Source organism: Barbus barbus (assembly GCF_936440315.1).
Source record: "Barbus barbus genome assembly, chromosome: 50".
NCBI classification, from domain to species: Eukaryota; Metazoa; Chordata; class Actinopteri; order Cypriniformes; family Cyprinidae; genus Barbus; species Barbus barbus.
The window spans coordinates 10,215,541-10,236,357 of NC_136728.1; the positions used below are offsets into that span (position 1 = coordinate 10,215,541).

General features: G+C 40.1%; 1 protein-coding gene across 4 annotated transcripts; it reads left to right on the plus strand.

The window, feature by feature from the left end:
• Positions 1 to 214: 214 nt before the first annotated feature.
• Positions 215 to 20,335, plus strand: LOC306868454 (bromodomain-containing protein 1-like). Of its 4 annotated transcripts, none has more exons than XM_079414626.1 (13): positions 215 to 581; positions 9,818 to 11,179; positions 11,263 to 11,419; positions 11,506 to 11,637; positions 11,826 to 11,954; positions 12,712 to 13,024; positions 13,140 to 13,400; positions 13,894 to 14,367; positions 14,452 to 14,581; positions 14,672 to 14,802; positions 16,324 to 16,433; positions 16,786 to 16,940; positions 18,390 to 19,765. In XM_079414626.1, the coding sequence occupies exons 2-13, from the start codon at positions 9,837 to 9,839 to the stop codon at positions 18,556 to 18,558; spliced, it is 3,504 nt and encodes a 1,167-aa protein (XP_079270752.1). In that variant the 5' UTR covers positions 215 to 581; positions 9,818 to 9,836; the 3' UTR covers positions 18,559 to 19,765. The 4 variants fall into 4 exon arrangements, with proteins under 4 accessions (XP_079270752.1, XP_079270753.1, XP_079270754.1 ...); XM_079414627.1 differs by having other exon boundaries at positions 14,473 to 14,581; XM_079414628.1 differs by lacking the exon at positions 16,324 to 16,433 and having other exon boundaries at positions 18,390 to 20,335.
• Positions 20,336 to 20,817: the final 482 nt, after the last annotated feature.

The following is a 20,817-nucleotide window of genomic DNA, read 5'->3' on the forward strand; positions in this document are numbered from 1 at the left end:
CAAGTATCGAGTATACAGGTGTTTTTTATTTCCTATCTAATCTGCGGGTGAAAGTAAAAAACATAACTCAACAGCTTAGATCATACAACACACAGCATCCATTACGCATATTGTCAAAGAACAAGCTACTGACTGAGGGCTGCCTAGCGCCACTTCCTTAGTTTTGCCGCGGAACATAGTGACGTGGCGCGTACAGCGCCGTGCGTGATGACGCAGTGCGTAAGGCGATGGAGAGCTGCAGCCGCATTGTTGTGGGGGGAAGAGAGGCGAGCTAGCCTGATAGCATAGTGCACATACGGCCAGCCCAATAACGACTGAAAACAAGCGCGTTAGTATGGTCGAGCTGCTGTTATCTTGAGCGTGTAACTCCGGCTTTTAAATGCTTAGTTTTGGATCCGGCAGACCGTTACGGATACTTCACATTACTCTTGGAATACAACGGAGAAGCGGCTGGTGGACGGTAGCGCCTGTAGCGCGGCTCGTGCACGGATTAAACCTACTGCTGTTCAGTAGGCCACAGCGCTGCTGCTTTTAGCTCGGCCGTACTGCCTTTAAAGCTTCTTTGAACGTCGACGGCGAAGGTAAGAAAGAACCGAAGTGTCTCTGGGGGTTAATTTATATATTTGCGGCTTTAAAGGGCGTTTGCATTCAGTTTTTACAGCGCGTGTTTTGTTTTGTTTGACGCCATGTTTGCAGTAATGTCGGTGGGTCTTTCCAAACAGCATTAGCTCGCTAGCACAGCCGCCAGCAGGCCGCCGGATCCAGTGTGTGTCCTTGCTGTTCAATTTGTGTGTGTGTTTTCTTTCCAGTCCAGTGTGTTTGGCCTTGTTCTGCCCTGCCCCCCTCAAACAAACAAAAGCCTGGACGTAACCATGGCTGTTATCTGTTAAACGCCAATTGATCAGTTAAATGGGTTAATGTGTCAGATCGTGTAGCTTAGAAAGTCAGTTATGGGTTTAAATAAATACAATAAATTAAACAACACTTAAATTGTCAAGCACGTTCTATATTGTTGTGTTATTGATGTCATTTTTACATTTTACTCAAACAAGTAATTACGTCAGATGGCGAAACGGCACATATTGTCAAAAATACAAACGCACGCGCTTTTTTCTGTTTCCATGCCAACTTGGGTTTAGGTTGCTATGGATACCAGATGGATGTGCGCTTGCAGTTATGCCTGTTCACACCAAGGACATTAACTAGAAAGTTTTAAAAATAGTTGTTTAAGAAATCCTCTTCACTAATGTAACGATAAAAACAAAAAGGAAAAGATCACTTGCAGAAGGGTTTTCCCCAGCTGACAGACGATAAAAACATTGACAGTCAATGAGAATCCAAACCACTGAAAGTATTTAAGTTAAAGTGGCAGAAGACCGAATTGTTCCTAAGGAAATACCCGTCCCCTTAGTTACTGTTGCTATGTCCGACAAGCCATGCTGCTCACATTCAATTCAATTCAAGTTTATTTGTATAGCGCTTTTTACGATACAAATGGTTGCAAAGCAGCTCTACAGGAATTTAAGTTTCCACAATATATTTATATATTGCAAAACCTTAATATATTTAATTTATGGCAAAATTTGGTAATTCTGTATGTTGTCTGAGCATTGGCATCCTCTGAGGTCCTCTGAGGGGTTGGCATCATCTTTTCTCAGGTGTTCGGTCATCTCAGATCATTTAAGGGTTGGATCGAGACTGAAGTTTCTGTCATTCCTAGTTACCATGGGATGTTAATCAGAAACAGAGAAATAAATAGAGACATAATTAGCATAGCTGCTGTTCCATCTAAGCAAAAATGATTTGTTCAACCCAAGCTAAAGAATAATAATAATGTACATTTGATCAGATATAACTGTAGTACAAGATTATAAGATGCATTATGTGAATGCTTGGCTAAAGAGATGTGTCTTTAATCTAGATTTAAACAGAGAGAGTGTGTCTGAAGCCCGAATGTTATCAGGAAGGCTATTCCAGAGTTTGGGAGCCAAATGTGAAAAGCTCTAGCTCCTTTAGTGGACTTTGCTATCCTAGGTACTACCAAAAGACCAGAGTTTTGCAACCTTAGGGAGCGGGTTGGATTGTAGCGTGGTAGAGGACAAGTTAGGTACGCAGGAGCTAAACCATTTACGGCCTTATAGGCAAGTAATAATATTTTGTAAATGATACAGAACTGAATGGGTAGCCAGTGCAGAGACTGTAAAATTGGGGTAATATGATCATATTTTCTTGACCTGGTAAGAATTCTAGCCGCTGCATTTTGGACTATCTGTAGCTTGTTTATTGAAGATGCAGGACAGCCAGCTAGCAGTGCATTACAGTAGTCCAGTCTAGAGGTCATGAATGCATGAACTAGCTTTTCTGCATCAGAAACAGGTAGCATGTTTCGAAGCTTGGCAATGTTTCTAAGATGGAAGAATGCTGTTTTTGTAACATGGGAAATATGATTTTCAAAGGACAAGTTGCTGTCTAATATAACACCCAGATTTTTGACTTTAGAGGACATAACAGTGCATCCGTCTAGTTGCAAATTGTAATCCAAGAGATTCTGTGTACTGTTTTTTGGTCCAATAAGTAATATCTCTGTCTTATCTGAATTTAATAGGAGGAAATTATTGGTCATCCAATCTTTTACATTTTTAACATAATCTATAGCTTAGTTTAGAAGTTTAATCTGGTCTTGTTGAGATATATAGTTGAGTATCATCAGCATAACAATGAAAACTAATCCCGTATTTTCTAATAATATTACCAAGAGAATGACCAGAGATATTGCCAAAGCATCAAATATTGGCAATATTAAGAGTATTTGGCATTTCCAAGTAATGTAGGCCTATTACTTTCTTCTTATTATTAGGGCTATTACTATTATTAGGTTACTTTTATTAAGTTAGTATTACAATTAATTTGCCCCGCAATTTCATAGTGTGTGACTGCATAACTGACTTAATAAAAGAGCTAAGCTTACTCCTCACTGAAAATGTTTTAAAGTTATTTTAAAACCGGTATATTATACAGTGAATTATAGGCTTATAATTAAAATTAATAACACTGCAATCATCAATAAAATTTAAGAGCAGCTTTATTTCAAGCCTGGATGTACTTTCAAAAACAAACTGTTTAACACAAAATACATTTCTTCTCATTTCTTTCCAGTATATTTGGGCCACAAGAGAAATATTAAGGGAGTAAATTGAAACGGATATACCGTTATCAGTATATGAATTGGATTAGTCTCTCAAAAGAATATGCGCCGTTAATGCCGCGTCAGATGCCGCTAGCTCTGTCAGTTTTTACTCTCACTTTCTGATGAATTGATTGAGGTTAAGATGTTCATCGGCATTACTCTTGTGCAAAGTTTGCACGTTGCTTTTGTGATATCTTTTGGCTCACCTTCATGGTTCAAAACACAAGTATTTACAAAACTGGACCGGGAGGCAGTGTTAATTTTGGCAGGCATTTTTGATTTAGTCTTAGTCTTTATCTTGAGACGAAAATGCTTAATAGTCTTAGTCACATTTTAGTCATTTGAGTCTATCATAGTTTTAGTCTACGAAAAGTCATTGCATTTTTGTCAACTTTTAGTCATTACTTTTAGTCAAACTGCAGTTACCAACGTTTATTTTGGTAGCTATTTTATATGTAGTATTCAAACAAAAATAGTCATTAATACTTCTCTCTTTAGACCAAATCAATTAAGCTTAGTTATGAGAAATTTGAATCAAGGATTGAATTTGGAAAAACTGGAATAAATTTTCATTTTTTTGGTAGAGATATAAATTAAACTAATTTTTCAGATACAGTAGGTTTACTTAACAAGTATACATTTATTTAACATCTTTTGTTGGTTAACATTTATGACAGATAATTAGGAATGCTGTCCATTTAAGACGGAAGGTATGCATGTAATAGCCTACTGACATACATTGTTTTCACCCACCTGTTTAAGCTCACTTAAACCATAACGGACTGTATTTCCGTGAGATACTCTACATGAGAGACATGTGGACTGCTGTGTGTGTATTTGAGCACTGAGAACTGATCGCGCGCTGTATGAGAACTGAAGAAGTGGAGCGTGCGCGAGAGAGAGCACTTCTATCAGTGCGTTTCCGCCTATCGCACCTTCACTAACTTTAAGTTAATCGACAATGAATTGTGACTCCCGGGAAAAACGGGATGCCTGGTCACCCACTCCCTAACGCTTCGGGTGCTGAGGCCATTGTTTCAGATCGCTAGTTCGCGTTTTGGTAGGCTATCCGTCCACTGCGGCTGCCGTACTGAGACTAGATATACAAACGCACCTTATCCAATGACAGAGACGCACATTTTGAAAGACAAGGCAGTTAACTTAGCCTATAGGATGTATTTTGAATGTCCGGTAGTCCTCAAATAACATTTTAGTCCCGTCTCGTCTTGTTAACGAAGACGCACATAAATTTCGTCATAGTTTTTATCATCAGATATTAGTTTTAGCTCGTCAACGTCTAGTCTTAGTCACAGAAAAAAGGTTCGTCGATGAATATTTTTCTTCTTCGTCGTCGTCAACTAAATTAACACTGCCGGGAGGGGGCCTCTGACTTGCGGTTCATGGTAGGGATGGCAAATCACTGTAGTGCCTCAGTTCAAGCGGCATGTGAACCGATCATCTCTTTCTCTCTACTAGCTATAGCATAAAATGAACATGAATGAACATCAGAAGGTATCTCGTTTCAACCACGGAAAAAGTCCACCGACCTTAGTCTACTTTCCTGTTTTGTTTGTTGGACAAAAATGGCACATTCAGCGTTGTGATTGGTCAGATCGCCTATCAATTAAACTCGCTGCGTAGAGTCAATTGCAGCGGGGCTTAAAGTGTCATGAAACCCCCCTGTTTCAGCACTGGTCTTTCACACCTTAGATCTGAAAAATACTTCAGAAACTTGCGTGTAAAACTGTGGAAAAGTGGGCACGTAGATGGTAGAAAGAGGGGAGAAAACAACCAATAAAACACATACCTACAACACACTTATTATACAGACAAAGGAATAGTAAAATATCTTTAAAACAGAGAATAAAGGCAGTTACTTTCTGTTTACTCTTCTTTGAATTTTCGGGCTATATATCATTGTTTTCTGTGTATCACAGTAATCCGTTGTATCATCACGTTCATGATCAGACTTAGCGCTGTATCAGTGCCCTTATTTGTACATCTTTTATTTGAAGAAGACGTGATTTGTGGGCATACTTGGGGATTAGGGGTGGGACAATAAACCGATATGGCGATATACCGCAATTCTTCTCAGTGCGATATAGGGCTGAACGATATGGACAAAATTTCATATCTCGATTTTCATGCCAGATATCTCGATATCGATACGATATGACTACGGGTTCGGTGAAAACCAAGCATTTCTCAGAAAAATAAAAACATCATAATACAAAAAAATTTGGAAAGTGTAGTTTTATTTTTAAGAACTCACTGGTGGACGTCGACTCGTACGGCGTAAAGGCCCACACAGGACGCGGCATGCGCTGCGCTGTGAAACCCATTCATTTCAATGGCTTGCGCTGCGCGAGGGCGGTTAGTTGCTGCGCCGACCAAAGCGCACGCGCAGCGGAGCGCACCAGCGGCGAGCTTGCGCGCGCGCCGTGGTCAAAGTTCAAAATAGTTCAACTTTTGCCGCTGTGCTCTGTGACGTTTCCCCACGCGGCCAATAGAAACGGGGCATCCAAACAAGCGCCGAACTCAAAATGGATGAACAGCTGATTCTCTGTGTGTTTGATCTTTCAGAGCTATACCATACAAGTTTGAGGTCGTATAGGGACCTCAGGGTTTCATGCACCCACAGCCTCTTCTTTCTTGCTGCTCTCTTTCTTCTTATTACTAGCAGGGCTACTGCTATCGCTCGCTTCTTAGCACGGGACAGATACATGTTTTGCTGCTGACCGAAAGGTGGAACAACAATCCAATGACTAGACGTATAGTACTCCCCCTAAAAATTTTGAAAACTCCGCCTACTTTGCTCTGGCGAGCATAGCGCAAATCGCCTTGTATCTGAAGGGCTGCGCTGAACCCAGCGGCAGGCGCAGCGCATGCCGCGTCCTGTGTGAAAGGGCCATAACGCTACTGAACGCGTCAGCAATCAAACTTTGCTTTGGCTTATTTTGGGATGACTGAGAAGTCCCCGGTGTTTCTCTCATTGTCATGCACTCTTCATGCAGCACGCGATGGTGTTGTTTCAGGTGGTGAAACATGTTTGTTGTGCTACCTTGCTTAGTCGCAATTTTTGTTAAGCACGACCTGCACAACACGTCATTCTGGTTTACATCGTCTTTTCTGAATCCAAAATACCTCCAAATAATGGAAGATGATTTATGTTTTGGCACCAAGTCAGATTCTGCACTACCACCGGCCGCATTATCTCCCGCACTCATTTTCTTTCTTTTTAATTTCTCCGCTGTCTCTGTAGTGTGTGCGCGCTGTCTTTAGCGGTGCATTCAAGGGCACTCGTAAAACTGATGTTCGTTGTGTGACTGCCAGAGTTGTATGCAGGGCGGGGCGAGCGCGGAGAGGGGAAATCTATATAGTCTATATTAGGGGTGGCACGGTACACAGATGTCACGGTTCGGTACGTACCTCGGTTCGGGGGTCACGGTTCGATACAATTTCGGTACAACAGGGGAAAAAAAGACATCTACTTTGCTCAGTTTCTTTTATTTTGATGTGAAAATGCTAAATATTATTACATGTTATATATATAAAATCTGTTTTGTTTTCATTGTGAGTGTACACAAATAAAAGCAGACCTTTAACTACAAGCAACAGCACAAATAAAAATACAATAGAGTAAAGATACAAATAAAATAATCAGTGATTTTCAGGGGGTTTTTTAGGTACAGAAATTGAAGTACGATTAAAGTAATCAAAGGTAAAACAGCATTGCATATTTGACTGTATAAATTAAAGATTACTTTTCATTAAAGTTACAAAAGCGATTCAATCAAGAGCAGTGAGTGATTTCTTTGTTGTTGCTGTTTATTTAATATTAACTGTCACTTTAAGAGAAAGCACTGATACTGTACGCCCAGCCGGCTATGTCTGCTATAGGATACTTACCAAGACGGGCATTTTGACAGAATTTTGTGTGAATTTATCCATTAAAACACAATACTTCAGAGAGAGCTTCATATTTGCGCGCGTTCTGAGGCGCAGGTTTGTGCGCTTCTGATGAACGCACGCACAAATATTCTCACTGCGCGCGCGAGCTCGCGTCCTCTGGCTCTTAAATATTTGAGCTGGCAAAGCTTACATGACTTTAGTCTAAACACCGATATCAACGTGTGCTGTTCAGGTCTCACCTGTGCGCGCGCTATCAGCACCCGGGTGATGACGGAATAAATGCTCATATTCCAGCATACGTCACTCGCATTGAACAAGAGTGAATGATTTGTCCACTTATTATTTTTTTTTTTTCTTTCTCATCGCTGTTGTTATAATGTACTGGGATTGAAGCCAGAATGCGCATCCATTAACAGAAACATACATTAGCCGAACCCTATTTGTTTTACGTGTTATTTATAACAAACCACATGCATTGTCAGAATTCAGGTGAACCGCGGTCCTAGCGCGTGCCGAACCGTGTGTGGAGAACCGTGCGGTTCGGTTTTTTTCCGTGAACCGTGCCACCCCTAGTCTATATCGTTGCTTTTTTCGATAGTAATATCTTGAAAGTTCATATCTAGATATAGATACGATAACGATATATCGTTCAGCCCTAGTGCGATACGATAATTGATATCTGGCGCCAAATATATTGATATTTTAATTAATATAATAAGGTGCTCTAAATAGATTTCCCTGTTCACAGCGTATAAAAATGCGTGGAAATTGCGGCTGCGCCATTTCCAGCTTCTATCCAAGCACGCTCGGAGCAACCATGATCTGCGTTCTCTATGAAGATGGGGAAGCACGAGGAACCGAAGGATAAACCGATTTCCAGCCACTGTATTAGCTTTACTGCTATATATGTTTATGGAGATGAAAACTAGCTGCCCCAGAACAGCTATCAGCATGGACCATAGGCTCCGATCACGTTGTTATTGCAGAGCGCGCATTCAGTTCGTGAGTAGCCTCTCCGCTCGGATCGCAGGTGTGAGTGAGAGCACCACCGGTGCGTCCAGTTTTATGTGAACAACACTGGATGCTCTCCCTCTCTCTCTCAGATATTACAAGCGCATTATGCAGTGTGAACAGTGGGCACCGACCGGCAGAAACATAAATCTGCAACTATGGCATGGAGGACGAAACAAAACCTTGTCAGAGACGTAATGCGGCGCAGAAGTGTGCAGTGTGTATGCTTGCCGTGCGTCTACATTTGAAATAACGAACCTGAGTGTGCAAAAGACGTGATGTGAATGGTTATTTCTTCGTGTGGGGCTCCGTTTTTATGATGAGAGGAGTAGAAAGGTTGAGAAAGCACTCCAGATACATTTTGAAATGTACCAGGTTTATAGATATTGTGATGTATCATTATTTGATTTTCTAGAAATATATCGATTATCGCAGTATCGTGATATTATCGTTATCGTGAGCCATGTATCGTGATTATATCGTATCGTGAGCTACCCTGCGATTGCCACCCCTAACGGTGATCGTTCATGTTTGGAGCACGAGAGAATATGAAATATGTTCACACAAATTTTAAACACGCTTGCTCTGGTCAGGATATTTACTATGGTCTGCGCAGCGAGTGTTATTAAACTCATTGCAATGTTCCGTGCAGATACCGCTTTTTCATTTGCACTCCACGCGTTGCTACATATTAAATATTGTTACGATTATGTTTACAGAGGTGAACTGATGGCATGGAAGCTATTTCATGAGATTTGAATTCGCTGTAAGAAGACCTCATGCATAATACAGCGCAGTGATTGGATCATGAGACTTCATTCTCATGAATAATACTGAGAAAAGCTCAGAAAACTGATGATGTAGACACGTACTCTACAGCCACGGCAGCCAATCATCACTCCAAATTAACGTGTCACTTTTCGTGACGTTGGTTCTGCTTTTTGCTAAAAAAAAAAAAACACTTTTCCCATAGTAATAGACATGAGTGCTAAAGTTGTTTTCACTGATGTGCAACCTGTTCATATATGTTAACATCTCAAAAAATGACACTTTGAGGTATGTTCACACCCGCAACGATAACAGTAGGTATAATAGTGACCACTCAATGACTGTTTATTGAGCACGCTGCAGTTTTGCCATCTTCTGGTTTAAATGCTCCAGCTCCTTAAAGTTGTGACAATTCTGAATGGCAATGTTTTATCATTCATCAGCTAGTTCGTTCTGCAAATATAGTTCTGAAACTGATTCCAACGGTATAGTTCCTCTGCGTTGTTTTTTTATAGTTGTGGTGAGATTTCACTGTTCTCAAAGAATTGAAAGTATTATTAGAACTTAGTTATCACCCTTGGTTTTAACATGCCTTAACCATAACAACAACAATGATTTTTCTAGCTGATGAACAATACAAATTTTGACAGCCAATCAGAATTTGCCTGACATTAATAAGATCCAGGATTTAAAGTGACAGACCACATATCTGCAGCAAGCGCTTATATTAAGCAGGGCATTATTGTCTGTTGGTGTGAATGCTTTAGTTATTGCTATAGTTAATACTCCTGGTGTAAATGGCTGTTTACAGTGTTGCTTGATTGATTTATAGCATCTGTATTTGCACTTCAATCCAGAAATGAAATATAATCTGTATGGGATACAGATTATGGCTTTGACTGTGGTTTTGAAAGTTGACGTGCATTTCTTTTACTTCAGTTCCTCTGTGGCATTCAAAATGAGGAAGAAGGTTCGACATAATCGTGTCGCCACCCCGCAGAGGCCTCCCTCGCCCATCAAACCCTCACGTAACCGTGATACCTTGACGTATGCCGAGGCTCAGCGTATGGTCGAGCTGGAAATCGACGGCCGTGTACACCGGCTCAGCATTTACGACAAACTGGATGTCATCGACAGCGACGACCCTTTAGCTCAGGAGATAAGTGAGTGCACCAGCAACAAGGAGAACACAGAAAAGCCGCAGCAGGTCCTTGTGCGCTCGGTACGGCTCAAAAACAACCAGCAGAAGAAGAGCGCCGCATTGACGACTGTGCAGGGTTCGCCAGCTCAGGGCAGGCTACCGGAGCCAAAGATCCGAACGGTTGAGTACAACCTCCCGGCGGTGCCACGGAGGCCGTCGGCGTACTACACCTACGTGGAGAAGACTCAGGACGAGCTCGACGAGGAGGTGGAATACGACATGGACGAGGAAGACTATGCATGGCTCGAGCTGATCAACGAGAAGAGGAAGACCGACGGCTACAGCCAGGTCTCTCAGAACGTCTTTGAGTTCCTCATGGACCGCTTTGAGAAGGAGTCTTTCTTCGAGAGCCAGGGCCAAGGAGACCCCCAGTCGCTTATCGACGAGGACGCCGTGTGCTGCATCTGCATGGATGGTGAGTGCCAGAACAGTAACGCGATTTTGTTCTGTGACATGTGCAATCTCGCCGTGCATCAGGAGTGTTACGGCGTCCCCCACATCCCAGAGGGCCGCTGGCTTTGCCGCCACTGCTTAAATTCTCCCTCCCAGCTCGCCGAGTGCATATTCTGTCCGAATAAAGGTGGCGCGCTTAAGAGAACAGATGACGATCGCTGGGGCCACGTGGTCTGCGCCATCTGGGTCCCCGAAGTCGGTTTTACCAATACAGTTTTCATCGAACCCATCGACGGTGTGGCGAACATTCCTCCAGCTCGCTGGAAACTCGCCTGTTACCTGTGCAAGAAGAAAGGAGTGGGCGCTTGCATTCAGTGCAGCAAGGCCAACTGTTACACGGCTTTCCATGTGAGCTGTGCTCAGAAAGCCGGCCTCTACATGAAGATGGAGCCCATCAAAGAGGCCACCGAATCAGGAGCTACTACGTTTTCTGTGAAGAAAACGGCGTACTGTTGCTCTCATACACCTAACGGTTGTGTGAGGAGACCCCTCACTATATACGAGGACTCCAAACCCAAGAACGGTTTATGTCAGAAAGCTGCTTACAGGGATAGAGCAAAGGGATGCCAGAAGAAGAACAAAAAGCCCGAATCGGAGCACGTTGCAGTGGTTCCGACAGTTTCCGGGCCTAGTATTACACCTAAAAGGTAGGGTAAACATTTTTCTGCAAAGATTTTCCGAATCCTTGTTTTGAATAGTTTTGACACTGTGATTCCCTCTGTCCTTACAGTTTCAACACAATCCTCAATCAAGTTTCTGTTCAGAAGAAGAAAGTGTTTGTGGAACGGGTTCTTAGTTACTGGATGCTCAAGAGGCAGTCGAGGAATGGCGTCCCACTAATAAGGCGCCTGCAGACTGCCATACAAACGCAAAAAGAACCAGAACAGGTGAGACTTTCTTGGACCCCAGTGACTGACAGCCCAAGTCATATGCATATGAATTTTGAGTGAGGATTTGTGTTTTTGAATGACAGGCACCATACGTTGAGGACCGTCAATCTCTGACAGAGCAGTTAAAGGACTGGCATCGTTTGCGGCATGACCTGGAGCGCGCTCGCTTGCTGCTGGAGCTCATCCGGAAGAGGGAGAAGCTAAAGAGAGAGGAGGTACAGTGGTCATCGTGATATTTAACGTCAGGTGGAAGAGAAAGAAATAAATGTTTAAACTTTTTTTTTCGTATAACTTACTATCAATTTGGTATCATAGTACTGGTACTTTTGTCATCCCTAATGTATGCAGCTACATGAAAAGTGTGTTTTTTTTCTAAAGTTAACGTAATCCTTCCCACATGCAGATGAAGTTGCAGCAGTCGGTTTTGGAGATGCAACTCACTCCGTTCCCTGTCCTGCTGCGAGCAGTGCTGGATCAGCTGCAGGAGAAAGACCAGGCTAAAATCTTTGCCCAGCCTGTCAGCGTCACGGAGGTATGTCTGTCTCATTCCTGTGTGTTGTTAGTCATGCTGACCTTTATCAAAAAGTTTTTTTTTGTTTTAAATAATGTGAAGATTCTTGATGTGAGATTTTTTTTTTTTTTTATAAAACAGGGTTTTTCAGATTGGGGGAAAATTATATAAAAAGAAGTAAAGAATAATCATGAACAGAATTTGACATCAATACGGTTTCATTTTGCTCTCTAGTTTTTAGGAATTAAGTAGTGCATTTTCATGAAAACAAATCTTATTTTTCGTCTCTTCTTGGTTGTACTATGAAAATAGTAGTAGGATTGTCTGTAAAATTGTTTTGGAAGAGGATTTAAAAAAAAAATTTACGCAATGTTTATTAACTAACTTTTAGGTTATTAAAACAACTTGTATAGTATTATATGAATGTTGAATTTGAAAATTTATATACGAGTACATTTTTTTTTTTTCTTTTGATATACATTTTCAGTTTATAATGTATATGTAATAAACTCATATTTTAGAGATTTATTTTAGCTTTAGTACAATAGTAATATAAAAACCAGTTATTTGATTTTGAAGCTCGTGTTTGTTTGTTTTTTTTAATATAAATGGGTTACTATACATAAATATATTAAGCTGCCTTATTTCTTTAAGGAAAGATGTTCCCCGCAACATTGCCATCATTTGTCTTTGGCATCAGTGTTTAAAAACCAAACTGTTTTAGAGTACATGTAATTCCTAGTTTTATTTCATGCTTGATTTTCTGTCTTATGTACAGGTTCCTGATTATCTAGATCACATCAAGCATCCTATGGACTTCTCCACAGTGAGAAAGCGCATCGACGCCCATGGGTATAAGAACCTGGATGAGTTTGAGGATGACTTCAACCTCATTATCAACAACTGCTTGAAGTACAACGCCAAGGACACCTTTTTCTACCGCGCTGCTGTGCGTCTGCGAGATCACGGTGGAGCGATCCTCAGGAAGACTCGGCGGGACGCCGAACAGATAGGCTTTGACTTCGCCAGTGGATTGCACCTCGCTGAGCCTCCTAAGATAGAGCCATCTCCAGCATTGTCCTGGGATGATGGTAAGGACATGTTGCATTTCTCCTCTCTGTTAGGTTTTAGACTACTTAAAATTGAAAATCACAGATTTTGGTTTGTTGGTGAACCATTATGGATTTTATTCTGTGTTTGTTCCAGTTGACCGACTGTTAAACCCAGCCAATCGCGAGCATATGTCTAAGGAGGAACAATTGAATAAGCTGTTGGAGATGCTGGATTTAACCACTGCCATGAAGTCAAGCCCTTCCCGGAGCAAACGGCTCAAGCTGCTCAAAAAGACCATTAGTGATGTGCGAATGGAAATGGGTCACAAAACGGAGCCCCCTTCATCGGAGCAGAATAATCCCAAGGAAGAGGAAAAAGCGCCTCTTATTCTCCCACAAGCCACTGAGGAAGAAGGTGCAGTTCTGTTGAATCACGTTGGGATTTTTTTTGTTGGCTCACAGTAGCTGAAACCACGTAATTTAACACATAATTTTAGCAGTATAAACTATAGGATCCAAAATTTTTGAGACCTCTTATTATTAGTGTTGTTATTACATGCAATGTTTATTAAAAATTAATTGTTATTTAAATACATCCATTAAAATTTTTATATATTGTCGATGTTTAAAAAAAAAAAAAAAGCATTTAATTTCCTCAATATAAATGATGGAATTTATATTAATAGCATAATAACTTTGAACGTTCGTATAAATTATTTTAAAAATTTTATTTAAAAAACCAGTGAATGTACTTAAATACATTTAAAAAGGTTTAAATGGAAAAATAAAACTTCTTGATGTGAAGGCATATTTTAATTCTCTTCATTAATAGCTGGTCAAAGCTTCCTCTAAGAACTGTGATATTCTTTAAAATGGGTTTTTATTAAATATTTGATCTCTCATTACAGGTGACAAGTCATTACCTCCAAAACTTGAGCCTTCAGACTCTGGGCCACTGCTGAAAAACTCAGACAGTCCCTGTGAACCTCCGACACTGAAACCCATAGAGCCCAGCCCTGAAAAGTGCCCGAAAAAGGTCACATTTGACAGGGAGACATTCTCTACCTCACTTCTAAATGGTCTCTCCTCTGACGTCATCCCCTCTGAAAATAACGTTATGGTCGCTACCTCCACTCTTACCGAACCAGCAAATATGGTCAACCGGCGAACGGCTGTGCTGTTTCGAAAGTCAAAGAGTCCGCAGAAGCCGTCGAACACAAGTGAATCCTCAATTGATTGCCCTCAGCTGGGCACTAAGACGTTCTTGTCTGTGGTCATCCCTCGCCTGGAAACCCTGCTCCAGCACAGGAAGAGGACACGCAGTGCTAGCGGCGACAGTCAGGGTGACGAGGATGAGTGTCCGATCAAACGCTTGGATACTGGTAAACAGCTTTCTCCTTTGATTTCAAGAAACACAGTTTCCTTCCCTCCTTGCGCATATTATAGACATTGTTTTGTACTTACAGGCTTGTCTAATGGCTTTTCAGAGCCAAAGAAAGGGCTAACTGTGAATCGACTGTCAGAGCCTCGTCGCCGCTGTGCTTCAGAGTCCAGCATTTCCTCCAGCGGAAGCGGGAGCATACAGGAAAACACGAGGTGAAGAACGAGTACATTGAAAAGATATTTAGTATAGTTTTTTTTTTTTTTTTCAGGCTTTATTAGTTGTGATAAATCCCTGTCTTTCAGTGATGTTAGTCACGCAAAGAGCGGGAAAGGGAAGCTGGCAATGGCGAGACGAAACACGACGGACGATAAAAAAGAACTGGTCAGTTGCGTGGAACCAGGGAATATTTCCAAAGCCAACAAGCTGGCAGCAGGTGAGCCTCCAGCTTTTTGCAGCCATGAGTGGGTATCTGGGATTTTACACCAGCCCCATCCTTCAGTTCAGAGAAATGGGTCAGACCCGTTCTGGCAGCTGCATTGGTGTCCCGTCAGCTCTGTGGAAGCTCTCTGTCCTTCCTTCTGCTTGCTTTGCCACTGACCTGCTCTTCATGGCTTTGTCTAACACAAAGACTGCTGCGTACTGCCGTAGTGTCTGCATGTGTGAAACCCTCATGTTTTAATAATCATCACGGCTTATCCTGTCCTTCTGGGTAGTTGCTGCTTACGTTTGCTCTTTAACATGGCACTTAAAGGGACAGTTAATTTGAAAATTAAAAGTGTCATTTATTCAGCCTCATGTCGTTCCAAATTATTATTTTTTACCTCAGAAAGACACGTGAAATATTAATTTGTGCCTTTCTTGTCTATTCAGTGAAACTGTATAGTGATACAAGCTCACAATAAATATTACAGTTAGATTAGCATCCAAACCATTGCACAGAAACATTTTATTCCAAGTGTGTTCCAAGCAGGTTTGTTGTCTGCAGCTTTAAATGGTTGAGCTCTATAAAGTCAGATGAATTCTGATTGGCTGTCGGTGTTTTCTCTCATCAGCTGAAAGTGATTCCAAAGATATCGTTCCTCTTTGTCGTTATCATTCTGCTGTGGACTTTTCATAGAATTGAAACTAGGGCTGTCACAATATCAGATTTTGCACTACATGATTAATTCACAATAGTTTTTGTTTTTTAAATATTTGTATTTATTTTAATTTACATAATCAGATTTTGCCAATAATACGATTTTTAATGCTATAGCAGAGGGCATGTTTTTTCAGTGAGCAGAGGCTGAAATGTTGGCAAGTTCTTTACCCAAATCTATTGTATAAATTCAGAGGAAACTCATAAAACCTCAATGTGTCACCCATTTTTGGAGCTTGGCACTCCCTGTTCTTGCATAGAAAAAAAGCAGGAAGAATCAATGTAGTCTTTTGTGTTTAATAAAATAAATGGTGACTTGTGAACTATGTGAGGGTGAGTAAATGATGATAGAATTAGATCTTTTTTTTTTTTATGAACTAACCCTTTAAAAGTAAATTCATCCCAAACAGTATTTTCCGAATGATTTCCTTGATTGCTTACCATTAATATGCTGAGTGAAAACTTTTGGCCTGCCGCGTGCTTTCCCAGAAATACAAAGCTTACTTCTGCATTCTGACTCGCAAGCATGTCAGAGTCTGAGTGGGTTCGATAGTCACATGACGTTTGACCTTTCCAGACCAAACCAAAAGCATTTTCAGCACATTTCTTAATTCTGTTTTAATTTAAATAAATGTCTTTGGAAGTGGCATTAGAGGCATAATAGTGTCTGGTGAATGGCTCGGCATGCTTCCGTTAGAAAAATGACCCACTGCTGACGATTTCTGATTGGCTAAATACTGCCGTGGCTCTTGAGGTGTTCTGCGCCATTTTTTACGGTGAACCCCTCATAACTTTCAATTATTCCTACTTTCATAGAGATTGAGAGCAGCAATATTTGGATGCCTGCTAACACTACAACACTAAATCTGGAGCCCCTTAAACTAGTTTGGGCCAAACTTAGTGGATATCCTTCCTATCCTGCCTTGGTGAGTGTGCATGTGTGCATGCCGTCAGAAACTGGTTTCCTTCTCTTCCTCTTCATTATTTCATGCATCAGCCTCCTCTGTGGCCAACAGTCAACCATAACATTATTGCCAGGTGATGCAACCAGGATGTGTATGTGCATACATTTGTTTTGTGTGTGTGTGTGTGTGTGCGCGTGAGCGAGCGTGAACATAAGCGTGCGTGCGTTCCTGTGTTTTGTGGCAACCATTTCCATTTCCAGCAGTTTATACATTAGCAGTCACAGGCACACTCTGAGTTACCAGGTTACCAGGCCTTTCGAGATGCGCGTTGGCAGGTTACTGTTGTGTTGACGGCCTCTCTGCCCACATGTAGATCATAGATCCTCAGATGTCTCGGGCGGGTTGCCATCTCAACGACGAGTACATTCCCACCCCTCCACGGGACGTGCTCAGGGTCGGAGAGCTGATGCAGTTCAGGTCCAAGGAGAAACTCTTCCTCGTCCGCTTCTTCGACAGCAAACGCAACTGGTGAGAAGTCTTGCATTCAGAGAAACTTTTGTAATTCCCACAATTACAGCGAAATGTGTTGACATCAGTGGTCTTGGGGCAGTAGTGATTTTATTTATTTATTTTTGCAAAATATGTTTAGGGTATTTAAACTTAACATGTTAAGTTGTTAATTATGTAAGTTACGTAATATTATGCAAGTTAACTTAGTTATTTTAACACATATGGAAATTAATATTTTTGTTTTAGCCTTAGAAATCATGATTAAAAAAAAATTCTGTTAACATTCCCTTTGAAAACAGTATTATAATAGACATATAGAGATAATATATTTAGTAGATTAAGGCCCGGTTTCACAGACAGGGCTTAGACTAAGGCAGGATTAGGCCATTGTTCAATTAGGACATTTAAGTCATTTTTTATAAACATGCCTTACAAAAAAAACATTACTGGTGTGCATCTAAAGGCAAAACAAAGGCACTGATATGTTTTAAGATCAGTCAGTGCAAGTGTCTTTCAGTTGAAACAGCTCAGACTTACATTTTAGTCTAGGACTAGTCTTAAACCTTGTTTGTGAAACCGGGGGTTATGATATCAGAGTTTTTTGTGTTCTAGTGGAATGTGGATAGCACAATGTTTATTTTTGTAGCAAATGAAACAACCTATATTTATTTTGAATAACTATATTGATTATTTGTAAAATTTATTAAAATGTTGAATATTTTGAATTATAATTATAGAATCTGATGGGTTTTTTTTGTAGTTGTGGCTTTAGTAATTTTAAAAAGATGCAAGAAATACATTTTAAAAATAAAAATATTAACAGGGTTTCTGCAGGTCTTTAATGACTCTTTATTCACCTTTAAACAAATGAAGGCATTAAAAACCTCTTGAATCAGAGCAAAATGTCTTAAATTGGCAAAGTTATGGCATTAAATGTTGCATGCATTTCTAAAAAATTCTTTCTTAGAGTTGTTGTCTTTTTTAACACATATCTAAGCATCCTTAAATCAAGATACATTTACTTAAGGTGCAAAATGAAGACTTTGTTTTCTGAAAAACTAAACCAAATGAAGTGAGTTTGAGTGAAAATGAACAAATATCTCAGTGTGGAATGAAAACTTGTTTTCCATTTGAATTAATAAATTGTTGAATTAAATGTCAGTTGGATTAAGTCTACTGGCAGGTATTGTTTTTAATCAAACTTCATTTTGATCAATTTGTCATTTTGCTTCTGAAGTAATTTGTGTATTGAGTTAAGAATCTTTAGACATTTGCACTGGAAAACAAGACTAAAATACTGATGTTGAAGAACATCACTCTTTTGCTGTGTTATCAGAAAGTATGTTCAAATAAATGTTTATATTCTAGTGGTTGAGAGCAGAGCCTTCAGCTTTTTTTTTTTTCTTGCTTTTTTTCCTGCTTCTAATGCCATTTTAAAATAACGCTGTACTCTTGAATCTCCATCAGGCAATGGCTTCCTAATTCCAAGATGGTACCGTTCGGAATCGACAAGACCTTAGACCGAAGCAAAATGTTGGAAGGCAGAACGTCAGGCATCCGTAAAGCTGTGCAAAGCGCCTTCAACCGTGCCATGAACCACTTGAGCCTTGTCCAGGACGTAGGTGCTGGAGATTAATGGAGATCCATGCTGGCGGGTTTCATCAAGCCCCACGTTTACCCGACGCTACGCTCCCGTATCAGACTGGCCCTTCCTCCCAATTCTGTTAGGAGCCTGCGAGCTTCTCAACGGACGAATATGAGAGCGCCTTCACTCTCCTGTAATGTGCTGCAAGACTGCTGTGAACTCACACACTGCCATCTACTTTCCTTTACACTTCCATCACCATCCACGATACGCCTCGTGTTTAACTCTGGCTGTATATAACATCATCCTAAATTATCCAACACTAATTTATTATTTTTTTGGTTCGTACCGCACACAACCTCCTGGAAGATTTCTACTCCAAGGTAATTTCTCAACCGCACTGAGGTGCGAACCCATCTGGTGCTACATCACGTGCAAAGCCTTGATTTTTCCATGCTAGAGACTTTTGGAAGGGGCTGTCGCACTTACTGTATCAAACTTTTGTTGTTTTTCTTCAGTTTTTTTTTAACGGTTAAGTTATTGTAATGTCAATGCAAGCTTCTCCTCCTTGGCATTAACATGTTATCTACTTTTTTATATAAAAATATTCTTATGGGACACAACTAAGTGATGTTTGTAAATATTTATATAAAGCTAAGAAATTATATACATGTAATACTTTAGAGTGGGTAAAAAAATTAAATAAAAACATTTGGAGAAGAGGAAACAACAGTAGCGATGAAAGCCAGAAGTGCATCACTCATGCAAAACCAAAAATTTTGCTGCCCAGTTTTTCTTCTTTGTTTTGGAATGTTTATCTCTTTTTTTCTTTCATATTGGTTTGTATGAATGTTTCAGGCAGATAGTATGGAAAACAAAATCCCCCAAGTTGTTGCTTTTTTAATTTACTGTGCTCTCGGGAACTGTATCGTTGGTCTGAATAAAGATGTGCCTGTACAAATGTGTTGTATTAGGACAAAGAAAAGTATGCAAAACTTTATATTCAGAGTAGGCATATTTTGGTGGAAGCTGTGTTTGCCTATTTTTGCTTTGTGTGTGGGTGTTTTAATCATAGCCATCTGTTGTGACTGTTTAACTGTCTCTCTCCAGTATGGATTCTGGGTAGCATTCTGGGATAAAAACACTTTGTATGAATGTCTTGTATTGACCGGTACTCTTGTTTCTTTTCTCTGGGAGGATCACATTATAGCCAATGATAGTAAGTGCTGGCGAGATCCAGTATTTTTTAAGTACACTGAAAATAAACAAAAAAAATTACAAATGGTTGTTTCTTTTTGATGGTAATTTTTAAAAGATTTTCTCTTCTAAACTTTAATGTTCTTTTAGAAATGGTCTGCTTTTGACTGCTAAGTGGATCCAAATGTAAAAATAACAATATTTGAACAGAAAATGAATCCCTGATTGGTCTTCAATTCTATTGACAATTGAAGGATTTTTTTTTTAATTTAATGTTTTTTTAACTACAATGTTGTAGTTTTGTTGGTGCTGAATTAATTTAGATTTTTTTAATAATTTCAAATATATTTTAAAGTTTTAATCAAATGTCAATTAAGTTTTTTGTTTTTAGAAATTATGTATGTTTTAGTTACTTTAGTACTTGAAAATGAATTTAGTGAATGAAAATGTAAGTTATTGTAATTAATATTATATATCAGGTCTGCGCAGATAGGCTTGTGTGCAGCGTAGCAACAGATAGCGCCATTGCGCTCCAGATGTCCTGACTTCTAGTCCCAGCTCGTGGACTTTTCCCGATCCGACCCCACCCTCCCTCTCGCTTTGCTTCCTGTCACTGCTATACTGTATTATCAAAATAAATAAAAGAAAATGACAAAAAATAATCTTTAAAAAACATTTTAGAATCATGGTTTGAGTTAAAGGTATAGTTCACCCAAAAATTCTGTCATTCATTACTCACCCTTAATGTCGTTCCAAACTAATTAAGTAGTCAACTTAATCAGCATTGTTAACGTTCAGTAGAAAATGTGCATGCTGAATGTAAACAATTGCTGATTACGTTCTGGGGTACTCTCCAGAATGGTGGAAGATGGTAACTTGGAGAGAAGAATTGATGAATAATTTGTTGTTATTGATTTCTTTGTAAAATTATGGTTGAACCACTGATGTCACATGGACTATTTTAACAATGTCCTTACTACCTTTCTGTGCCTTGATCGTGGTAGTATCCTTGCTGTCTATGGAGGGTCAGAGAGCTCTCAGATTTCATCAAAAATAGCTTAATTTGTGAAGATGAACGAAGGTCTTACAGGTTTGGAATGACATGAGGGTGAG